The sequence below is a fragment of the Athene cunicularia genome (assembly GCF_003259725.1).
Source record: "Athene cunicularia isolate RWA chromosome 18 unlocalized genomic scaffold, athCun1 chr18_part1, whole genome shotgun sequence".
In the NCBI taxonomy this organism is placed as follows: Eukaryota; Metazoa; Chordata; class Aves; order Strigiformes; family Strigidae; genus Athene; species Athene cunicularia.
The window spans coordinates 10,208,361-10,220,384 of NW_020799123.1; the positions used below are offsets into that span (position 1 = coordinate 10,208,361).

Below are 12,024 nucleotides of genomic sequence, written 5' to 3' on the forward strand. Positions count from 1 at the left end.
CCCCCCCCAGTTACATATTCTAGTATAAATTTAAAGTTTTTTATGGCAAATATCTTACTTTTCGAATATGTTTACATGCTGGAAAAATTGTAATCAGTCTGCATGCAGCAACAGAGACATCATGCTTCTGACATCGTCATGCACATCTGACAGACAAAAAGTGCCTATGGCTGCTAACAGTAACAAGGCAGAAGGGACAAAAAAGGGAAAATGCACTGCCTACTATTTAACATGCTGTAACAAAACCAAAATATGCACAAAAAATATTCACTGATATTTGAATTAATATTTTCTGGTAAGTTGTAAGAGGAAATATCAAAATTTTTTTATCTAAGTAATAAGAGAGGAGAAGATTGCATTAATTACAGTGTTCATCATTGCAAATAAAGTCTATTTCCTTCTCTGTAAGTAATAAGCAGACGTGAAATGAAAGCCTAATTGAACCTCGTATAAAACCTGCAGGTAGCAATTATTGTTTAAAAGTAGACCTACTTTTAAAAAAGGAGATTATACCCTAAGCCATTAACAATATCCAAAACCTAAAGTAAAAACCAAAACAAGAGCAATAAAACATTTAGCTAAATCTAAATGATGTCATTCAGAACAAGAACTTCACAAATAAAGCACAATTTGTTTTATAAAATTTTTATAATACTCTTTATGCTTGATATGATTATGTCAGTAATATAGATCTGCTTATTATTAACCCTTATTATTAAGAGTTATTACTAAACATGCAAAATTCATTGCATGAAGCATATGTAAAATGTATTAAATTTCATTCTATCAATAAAACAAGTTTTAGGTGCTTCTTCTTTCAGGCTTGATTATTCTACAGCCCAAAGTTCTCTGAATTAAAACTGATTATTTTAAGAGTTTCATGAGTTATTCTGGAGAAATCAGGAAGTCACTTGGGGCTGCATTTTTTTGTTAATTTTGTACACATAATGCTTTCTTCGATTTACTGCCCTATACTGCAGACTATAAATAAACACAGGTATATAGATTTAAGAGATTACAGTTTTGTTTTACATTCCAGGTTAACAAATTTCATAGTAAAATACTGGTATTAGAACCGGTTAAGAGTAAACTTGAGGAGTGACGTAAATGAAATTAACTGAACAAACAATGGCACCCTGGATCACAGAATAATCTCATGGAGATTAAAATTCACAAAAATATTATTAAAATTATTACTATTTATTATTATTATTATTATTATCATTATTATTAAAGACAAAATTTCACCCTTGAGTTTATCACATGCTACTTAGCAAAGATCCTGGAGATCTGGCCACCGCTGGAGCGTGTTTAAACCTGGTGTTGCTTTACACGATCGGTTCTCGAAAGCCTCAGGGTCTAATTTGATTTTGTGTCCCCCCCAACTCCAACCCATTCCTGACTTGGTTCTCTCCTAGTTCTGAAACAAGTACTTTCAACAATTTTTATGCAATGCCTCTCCTCCCTGGTGTCGCCGCCGTTTCGGTCTCTTGTGCTGCTGATCTCCCCGAAGTCACTGGGCAGGGCGGGGAGGAGCGGTCCCGTGGGGCCGAGCACTCCGACCTCCCAGCATCCTCACCCAAGGACTAAATATTCGAGGTTGGGTTTGTTTTGTTTTTGTTTTTTTTTTTTCCAGACCATGTGTTAGATTATTTCTAACGCAGGAGAGTGGAAAAGGGAGCAAAAGGACAGTGGGAAGTTATAAAAATATATAACGTACCAAAAAATGGGTAAATTCAGTCAGTGGTGACTTCTAGAAGAATAAGTGGGCACCGTACACTAATTTACCTCCCATTAAGACAACATCACCGTTGCAAAGCCAAAATCCCGAATAAGTGGCCTTTCCCCCATCTCATACTTTCTAACCCTACAATTTCCAGGCCCAAATGGAATCAACAAGGCAAAAGCCTAAAAATTGTAGGGTTAAGGACCGCTCCCCACTGCGGGATTTGTTCCTGTTCCGCTGTCTCATGCTACATTTTGTAAAAGGGGGTGTATGAACTGGGGGTTGACGTAAGAGAACCCTTCAAAATCTGTTTGGTCTATGTTAGCAATGACCAGCTGATCCGGAGGTGTTAACACCGGCTGTCCTCGTGTAAAGAATTTATCGAAGTTTTCAGCACCTTTGCCACACTGCAAGAAAAAAAACAAACAGAAAAACAGCTGAAAAAAATCAGCAATACATTGGCAGTTCCAGCTTTTTGCAGATTTTTCAGGATGCAAGACTTTCCTTCATTTCTTATGAGTAGTTAAGAGGAAATTTTCTTTTCAGATATTTTAACAAAAAATCTGAGGCAAACAGAGAAGTTTTAGAAAAGTTTCCATCCATCAGCATGAGGCGATGAAGTGAAGAGGCTTTAAATATTCAGAATTACTGGGATAAAAAAGGAAAGAGAAAGTATTTTTACGGACAGGTATTGGCAAGAGATACTTTATCTGTCAAGTCATTTCATTTTTCTTAAGAACTTTATGATGCAAAATTAAATTTTTGTGTTAGTCTCTGTTTCCTTCACGATCTGCAGAAAGCCCGATGTAATTATTTCATACGTTTTGATTCTTCATTGTACAGCATATAAACTCTTGTAAATTCATAAATGAGAGCAGAGCTCCAGTCCTGGGGACTGCAGGCGGGAGCCGGGGCAGGGAGCGCATCCTGGGAACGGGCCCTCATTACAAAACGTGCTGTGACAGCTTTCCTCCTTTTTCTGTCTGAGAAGAGACACGTCGTCTTGTGAAGCCCAGCCGAGAAAGGGGGGTTATATATAGCTCCATGCTGAACACAACTCATTCAGAACAGAGAACAAAGGAAATCAGGTTTGCGGAAAGGATAAGTTTTGAGTAGTGCAGAAAACACTTGAAAGGCAGGGAAGAATGATTAGAGGCAAGTTAAAAAGGATGAAGGTGGGACTGGAACAAAATTAGCTTGGGTGCAAGAAAAAAAATGCGTATTTGAGGAAAACTAGGCATTGAGTAGAGTGGAGAGCTCTAAGGGAAACTGGTAAATCTGCTAATCTCTAAACTATCCGCTGTAACGGATCTTCAAAACCAGCGTGGTTGTGTGATAAAGGCCCTGAATGATTCTTCCTGCTGTCCCTGACCCCTTCCTCTCTATCCTTCCCTACAATATATCTACAAGAGGATTTAGAGGATAACGTGACACTATTATCTTCAGACACAGAGGATAACTCGGAAAGGGTAGAATATGGCTTGTACAATAGGCCAGTATTAAACATTAATTTCTCCAAACGAATGCAACATGAATAAAGCTGCACATTTATAGGAGAAATCAAGTGAAGGGGGGCCCGTTAAGGGAATTTGAGGGTGAGGTGTTTGGCTCTTTTGAGAAGAGCTCAGTCGCTGTTCTCAATCTTCTTGCAAAGCACCTGGCGCGTCCTGGACTGGGACACGCCATCCGATCTGAGCTGCAAAGAGCTTTTCCTGCCTCAGGCACAAGCTGGTTTGTATTTCAGATGAAAACCTCATGCTCAGGTACTGGACTGCAGTGCTCACAGGAGGACAATTGTTCAGCCTTGGAAGGACACAAGCAGAGGAACACTTCAGCGGGTTAAAGGCTAACAGTAGTCTGCTTTATTCACCCGGGGTTCTGCACTCACCGAATACCCTGGTGCCCACTGAAGCCAGTGCATTTTGGTACAGAATCTCTGGAGAACAAGAATGGACAGAGCTGAACTTTGACAAGGGGAAAACTCTGCATCGTTGGAATGAAAGTTGATGTATCCCTAAGTCAGCAGTCAAATTTATTTAGAGGCAATATAGCCAACCCAGAGCAGCAACAGAAGGGCTATTTGTACAGGGAAGACTTTTTGCTAAAGAGATGTTCTAGAGATATGCATCATCCTGCCGCAAAAAATATGCTCTTTTTTTTTTCTTTTAGTTTTCTTTTTTAATTCTTCTTTTTTCAACAAGTGGAAGGTATTAAAGCTGTATATTGAAACCAAAGGCCCTGACTCCATTAGGTCTCTCACTATCGCTTATACTAGTAGAGGTTAAGAAATAACTCATGTGAAATTTGGGTGGGTTTTGGGTGCAAATATAATAATTTATCAATAAATTTGCAGCTTCAATTACATATTTGTCTTTAAATTACAAAGTGGCACTGCTACTGTGAGCGTTAATGCAGAACTGAAAATACAGGGCTCCTAGAACTCCTGGGCTTACAAAATACAAGTAAAATGTCCTTCTTGCCAAATAATCAGACTGTGCCTGTAGCCTGTGAAATGTCAATCTGGAAGGGAACACGTTATTTAAACCAACCAACTGCTGACCCAAAATCTGCAGCTCTTGTGTTCGAGTGAGATCCGTGCCCGTATGCAAAAGCAGCAGGATTATTCCTGCAGCAACGTTCTTCCTAAAGAAGATGCACCTACAAAGGTTTTCTGAAAAAAAACCCCCCGCCCAGATAAAGCCTATAAATACACCTACATCTTCAAACAGATGAAAGGTCATTTCTTTTTTCCTTTCTAGAATCAATATAAACAGAATCAGCAATCACAATAAATGAGTTACACAAAGTGTATGTTAATATCAGACTTGGATTTTGAATTATTTTCATCTGGGAAAGTCAGGCTCCGTGTGAATACACCTCGGTGTGTTTTAATAGCAGCCTGTATAAACAAAACAGGTCATGATAACCACAGAGACGGAGCACAGCTGCTCTGACCAGGAGCCAGGATCTGCCACACAACGTGCTATGATGGAATCAGACCATACTTCAAGCTTTTAGTCCCTTCATGCTGTTGCTACATTTAACTTCAAGGAAAGTCTAAGCACGCTGTTCCTGAGCGAATAAAACGTACAGATGTGAAGGGAGATTTGCTTTACAATCAGCTTAAAATTCGACTCAAGAAGCAGGCCATGAAAATCTTTCACAAAATATGCTTCAAAGAGGTGCAGCCCCGCTTTGGACAGACAGCTCTGGGACCTGCTGGGCAGGGTTGGCAGCACCATGTGTATTCTTTACTTATTTACACCCTTCCCTGCTTGCAAAATCCACACCATGTGAAAAGGGTGTTTCCCCTAGCATAAAATACTCTTCTCAGCACGCAACTCTCCTCCTGGTGATATGAAAAAGGCATTAGTAGACACGAAGAGACGAATATATTCTGCCACCAGGCAGTGGCCTCCCTCGGTTCATTAGTTTGTGATACCACCCTCACATGTCTGTGTTGGTAAATCCATCAGTGTGCAGAGCAACGATCCCGTACCTGCAGTGCTACAGCCAGCTACACATCTCAGTTGAAACAAAAAAAGTGTTAAGAGAATAAAGATTCGATGACAGGACATAATCAGTTACAGCTGTTCCTGAAAGCTTGCATTCTTGCGTGCGAATACTTTTCTTTGCCAGTCAACAAAGTCCAGAAATTCTGCATCAACAAATACAGTTCTTCAAATTCCGTTATGCAAACAGTTCTCACAGTAAGGATGTCTTTCACTTGTTTGGATTTCTAAACTATTCCTACAGATACACGCGTGTAAACCAGTAATAAATATTGAAAATAAATCAGGAATTATTTTTTGCAAACTTGGAAGACGTGGGTTGCAGCACTCAAGGATGGGGAACACAATACAAACCCTCCCTGTGCTGTGTAACATGGAGGAAATTCGGCCCTGTAATTCAGATAACTTTAATCATTAACTTTAGATGCTGTTCAGAGGAGACAGCTGGGAACTGCATTTAGTAGTGGCTGATGTGAACACGCCAGTTTTCCCTGTTTTCAACTTCTGCAGTGCACGACCGCTGAAGTCAAGACTCAAAGCACCGAGAGACTTTTTTTGCAAGGAACAAAGTACACTGGGTTATGCTACAGGGTGCCAAAACATTAGCAGATTTGCAGACTGGTCTGCCATAATCAAATTGCCTTAGTTTAGAAGTGCCCCAGATTTGCAGCACCATCAAGCCAGCATTAATCTCACCCCGCGGGAAAGCATGACTGCAGACACATTTAGCGAGGGAAGTACTTGGCATCTCACTCACCACTTTAGGTTTGAAAGGTGGCTGAATCTCTCTGTTTTCCAGTTTTTCCCAGTCAATTCTCCTGAAGAAAGCATGTTCCCTGATGTCTCTTTCACCTTCAAGGCCACAGCCAAGGCGTTTTGCAGGATGTTTAGTCATTAGCTATTAGGAAGAAAACACCAAATGATTTAAGTTTAAGGCTGGAATGAAAGTGAGACAGACTTTCCCCAGATTGTGATGCTTTTGCTCCTCTCCTGAAGATGCAAGTTGCTGATAAAATTGTTTTTAAAATCTAATTAATTTTTTGAAAATTAGTTTTCTTGTTTGATTACTAGAGACAGCATGTCAGCAAGCAAAATTAAGTGTTGCACTTGAGAACTTTTTCCCGTTTGGCAAAGGTTGCTGCTGGAGGTGTGGGTGGGCAGGCGGTGCCCGGGGCAACCTGCCATCATGTTAGTTCACAACTCAGTCCTAAATTTTGCCTTTCATCTTTCAGTTCAGTTTTATAAATCTCCAGAACAGCTTCTGCCTTCCCTCAACAATCAATTAAACATAATAAATTCCAATATACTAAAGCTGTACAAAGTACAACGCCCCCCCCCCTTTCATTTTTCTGGGCTTGAGACATCTCATTACAGAGTCTACATTATCTTGGCACCCAGCTGACAATATCTAATCTGTGTTTCCTCCCTTGCATCCTTAATGACATCTTGGTCAATACTATACCCAGTTGCATAGATTAAGCAGACTTGGGGAAAAAAAAAACAAACAACCCCACCAGCATTGCATGCTTGGAAACAGTAATATGCTCCCTAATGAACAAGCTCCTCAAAACCTTTTCAACTGATATATACGTTAGGAACTGAGCAATGTAGCCTGCAACTCTCAGTTCCAGTATTGTGAGGACTTTTTAAAGCTCTTCTACAAATTATATATGATTAATATACTGCTGGGAGTGATACCTCAACACATCTTTTTAAAACCTCAGCTGTACCACTTTAGTCTCTCTCCAAATGTTGAGTTGATCAGATTCCAATTTTGAACCTAAAATAAAAGCGACTCTCAGCAGACTTTGGGAAGTCAGCTGTGCTCTGGGCTAGGAATCACATCCTTCTTCAACCTTAACAGCAACGTTCCCGTTTTTATTACCTTTTCTAAACCCCTTGCTTTAACAGTGGGTGACGTAAGAAAATGTGAATAATGATTCTAGTCGTTTTAATTCTTTCTGAAGTTACTGCATTTACCAAACTGAACAAACTCTGAATCAGTGGAACACATGTCAAGCAGACAATTCAATTCCAAGAGCACAGCGGGCACATTGTCTTGCCCAGTGGTGCACAGTCCCGGGACTGCTGAGCTACTGCTTTCTGCAAGGTTCAGCAGCTTTCTCATATCGACTTTGCTCAGGTGTTAATGCTCCCTGAAATTTGGGATTAATTTGTTAGTTTAGTACAGACGATAACGTATTAGTATCACAGAGACTTGACCTTAAACCTAGTGGTGCAATGCAATTTTAGCTTTCTGAAGTCCCTTTGCATAAGCACCTTGCAGAACAGCAGCAAGCAGGAGAGCTGAAAACAGGGTAATTAGATCAAGTTCAAACTGTGCTATTCGAACGTATGATTTTCACAACAAGGCATCAATCTGCATGTACTTTATAAAAATATATCATGTATAGTTTCAGTTGCTCAGCGTGTCTACACTGGGATATGCTCCAAAATTAGAGTGGTCTTTCCTTTTACTTTGTTGCTCTAAACAGCTTTTCTTTTCCTTGATGATTTTTCCTTAAGGGATTAATATCCAGCTCATGTCCAATAAACGGTTGCAAAGGAAAGGAAGAAAGTAAATACCAAATTAACTGACACTAAGTGCAGTGATATTCTATCAGTGTAAATAATACATCAAACAATGTTTTATAGATGGTGGTTTGGAAAAGCTGCAGACTGACGGTACTCTAGGGAATCACACCAAGTCAAAGGAAAGTCGAATGAATTATTTTTTCCTGAGTTAATCCCCTGAAGTCAAATCTATTCTTTTCCTTAGGAAAAAAAAAAAATTAACTTAGAATCTAAGATAAATTTTAGGTTACCACTGGGTCAGGATTTCCCCACAGCTTCCTTGCATTTACGCTAAAGATCTTCACATAAGTTCATCTTTACCTACATCTAAAAATGACTCTTATTAACTCTTTTCCCCTGCTGCTGGCATTAGGCATACTGGACCGAGGACTTGCTGGAGTACCTGGTGTCCATCCAAGCTGAGCAATCTCCTCACCCTGCAAAACTGGGGTTGTGCTGCTGAGGACTGAGAGGCAAGGTGGGTGGAGACATTTCACACCACTTTCCTGTTTATAAATCCTGCTCGGGATTTGGCAGCTACTGATTCTGACATTTGTTCTTACCATAAAACAAGCAGGCACAGCGGGGAAGAGCTGAATACTTAGCAGTGACACCAAGCGATGAGCACTTCATGACAATATAGCTTAGCACTGCCTGACAGAAGTTCCACTTAAAAATACTACAGTGCCATATCAAAGCCAGACAAATTTAGTTATTCACAAGGATTGCCAAAAAAGAACTTAATGATAAAGAAGCATCTATCTCACCCCTTTGCAGATGGAGACAGCTTCTTTGGACAGTGATTTTGGATAGGAAACGTTATGCTCCATTATGGACTGGAAAAGTTCATCTTCATCTTCTCCATCAAATGGAGGCTGTTGAAAATAAATCACAGGTAAGTTACTGGGGTTTGGTTTGGTTTTGGTTTAATTCTCCACTTTTTATGAAATCATATGACAATACTATGGCCACACAGGCTCAGGACAAAGGTGCATCCAGCCCAGCAACCTGCCCCCGGTCAATCACAGACGCCCAAAGAGATCAGTATATAACAGCAGTGGTCCTTGCCCAGGAATACACCCCAAACTCCCAGCCGTCTGCAGCTTGGGTATCTTCTGACACAGAAGTTTAGTGTTTATTGGTCTCGGGTAGAAATCAAGGAGACAAATTCATTTCTGCACCCAGCACTGCAGCCAGGTTAATGAAATGTGTGCAGGATTATCTTCACGATCAGTTTTTAAAGCTCCTGTGCACCAGACAGCCAAAATACTTTAAAGGGTGAAGTCTGGAGATTGTAACTTTCAATTACCTTGTGCTGAGGTATCACCACTCCTCACTTAATGCCAGTTAAACCCCAGTTTATTTTATAAGACACGGCTGTAGACTCTGCTTCTGTAAAGGGGAGACTATCACAAGAAAGGGCTGCATTTTATTTTTAAATATAGGTGATGAGGAAAGTGCCCGTGGGTGCGTCCCCAGGATACGGGCACTGTGTAAGACTCAGCTAATGGCAAATCTCATTTTCTCAAAAGCATTCAGATGCCTAATATTTGCAATGCAGACTGTAAATGTTAACAACTGCCATTGCTACACTTTAAAAACCTTTGAAATGTCAAGTGGAATTTAGTAGAGAAACTATTAAAGCCATTTGTTAAAAATGTATGTTTTAAGCTTAGGAAATGCATACCTTTAGCTAACACTCATTGAAAGCCAATTGCAGAAATCTCTTCCAACTCAAGACTAATAGAATTCCTTAAAGTTGGTAGTTATCTGCCATTTACTGTGGTACAGTGTTGTTTTTCTACTCGAGTGACTCAGAGAGCAGCTTCTCATTAACTGTGCAGAATAAGGGGTCTGTAATTTAGCATATTTCAAGTGGTGAGACCCATACTTCACCCCTAGGACATAGAATACAAAAACTGTGTTCTTGTGACTTAACTTCAGTGCAGAACATATACACACTTTTATTACGTTTCCCTGTGGTTTCAAACTACTCAATGATTTTTCTTCCATTTGACACGCATTTTCCTGCTCAAGTGTCTCCCATTCAATTTTGAAGATGGTTATTTATAACATTATTACAATTCAAAGGCAGTGCTTGATTATGTGGGTGCAATATAAAGAGCTTAAAGCCTAAACACATTCTTTGTTGAGTCAGTCAAGAGTACAAGGAGATAATAACAGTATGAAAGGCCCCAGGCTTGTCCTCTGATGGTCTAACCCTTTAGGGAGCCTTGAAACAGAGCATCACTGGAGAGGCAGGAGGAGTTCACACTGAGCATGGGAGGGTGACTCTTACCTGGCCAGCTAACATCTCATAGAGCAGCACACCGTACGCCCACCAATCCACTGACTTCCCATAGGGTTGGTAAGCAATAATCTGTATAATCACAAAAAAAACGAAAGAAAAAATCCTTATGTTAACTAACACCCAATCTTGTGACATATTAGATAAATAGTGACATGCAGAGATGAACACATTTCCTTGAAAGAGCCCAGCAAGCCAATCCTGTAATCCTCACTCTAGCTACTCATTGTTTTCAGTGGGAGTTAGACTGTTTGCAAACGTTAGTCTAAACCCACCCGCATCTTTTGGTACTCTGGTATCTTGGAAAACAAGCTCTTAGGAGATCTTGGGATGTGCACCTGAAGGCAAAGCAGGAAGTACAGCAGTACGATGCAGAAGACAAGGCAAAAATGTTATTTATCCATTTGTGTCAAAAGCTTGAAATCATGAGACTCACTCAGCTTAAAGATTATCAATAATTAAGCCTTTCTTTTCTTTTCTTTTCAATATTTACATTTTTGTTCTGCTGTAAAAGGAATCAAAATTTAAGAAAAGGGCAAACCCCTGAAAAGCTCAGTTACATTTTCCCAAGTTGCACGATTAAGATACTCTTACCATGAGGCTAGATACCAGCTACATCAAAAATAAAGGGGTTTCTGCTGTTCAGCCTAATGGAAATGTCAAGTATTTTCATCCTCTGGGTTAACATCTGAGTCACACAGCAGCACAAATTGAGTTCTGACACAATGAAAGGCTGCATGTGCCAATGGCACGCAGGTTCCCTCGTGCGTCATTTTCTTTAATCAAGGCCTCTTCAGAGATCGGTGTTAATTTATTTAAGAGATGCATGTGGGCATGCTATAGAGGAGTTTTGAGGTGCAGACATTCTCCCAGGTCTCCTTCTAAATAACTTTGAAGTGATACCGTGAATCGTGAAGGGATGGAGGATGCCCCAGCCACGGTCCATCCACACTGGGGAAGGCAGTATCAGAGCCTCCAACCCCATGGCCACTGCTCCTCTAGAGTACGCAGAGAACTGAGGCAGTCATTACTCCAGATGGGCTTGCATTTATTTTCCTGTTTGCATGCACTTTTATTCTTTGTGAAACAAATTGCTCAGACAAGTACACATCACATACCCAAGATTTTTTTAGTTTTCTGAAAGAGAAGTTGAACTGATAAGTTTTGTGGTTTCTCAGGAAAAGAGTGAGTCACCAGTTCAATAAAGCAGGACTGCCTGGCTACTAAGTAAAATTATAGCCTCTATGTGAATATGTTTGGTTTTGTTTTTTTTTTTCTGAGATAACAGCAGCACATGAATTAAAAATTACTGCAATGTTTCTAAGCAAAACATTTCAAAATCAATTACGCCTTGTAATATATTACACAACCAGAAGTAATAACGAGATTCTCAGCTGGAATGCCCTACATAAAGGCAATCTTTATTAGTTGTCTTTTAGCAGTAATATGGGCTTTAAAAATTATATTTAGGACGTTCATATCATATTATAGTGGTTGACATACTTGGTTACTCTTCGTTTAATTTCTATCACCAGTAAGTTCCCAGAGGTCCGCTGGAATCAATATTGCTTCTTGAAAGACTAAACACTTCCAAAATTTGGTCCAGGAAAAATACTGGCCTTTACACACAGAAAATGATAAAATATTTAATCCTCAACCCTTCACTGACAATCTCTCCTTGCCTTACGGAAAACAGTATTGTATCAGAAAAAAAAAAAAAAAAGGATATTTTTCAGAAGGTCATTAGTTTATAAAAGGGCAGAACATTTTGCACAATAAGTGTGCTTCATGTAAGTGGTTTTGGGAGGAACAGTTTGTTTCAATTAGCAAATGAGAAAAAAGATGGATCCATAGCACTGAGAAAGAAAATGCTGCTACAGCGCCACAGTTCCCAACCTGGGAGT

At 39.8% G+C, this 12,024-nt stretch overlaps 1 protein-coding gene across 1 annotated transcript in view; it reads right to left on the bottom strand.

Moving 5' to 3' along the window:
- Positions 1-1,587: 1,587 nt before the first annotated feature.
- The window catches only part of PRKCA (protein kinase C alpha), a 151,338-nt gene continuing 140,901 nt past the window's right edge, over positions 1,588-12,024 (bottom strand). Inside the window, exons 13-16 of the mRNA XM_026860902.1 lie at positions 10,112-10,192; positions 8,580-8,687; positions 5,996-6,136; positions 1,588-2,133 (exon numbers count right to left, since the gene is read on the bottom strand). Coding sequence (XP_026716703.1) covers positions 1,969-2,133; positions 5,996-6,136; positions 8,580-8,687; positions 10,112-10,192 — 495 coding nt within the window. The 3' untranslated portion in view covers positions 1,588-1,968. The remainder of the gene's footprint in view (positions 2,134-5,995; positions 6,137-8,579; positions 8,688-10,111; positions 10,193-12,024) is intronic.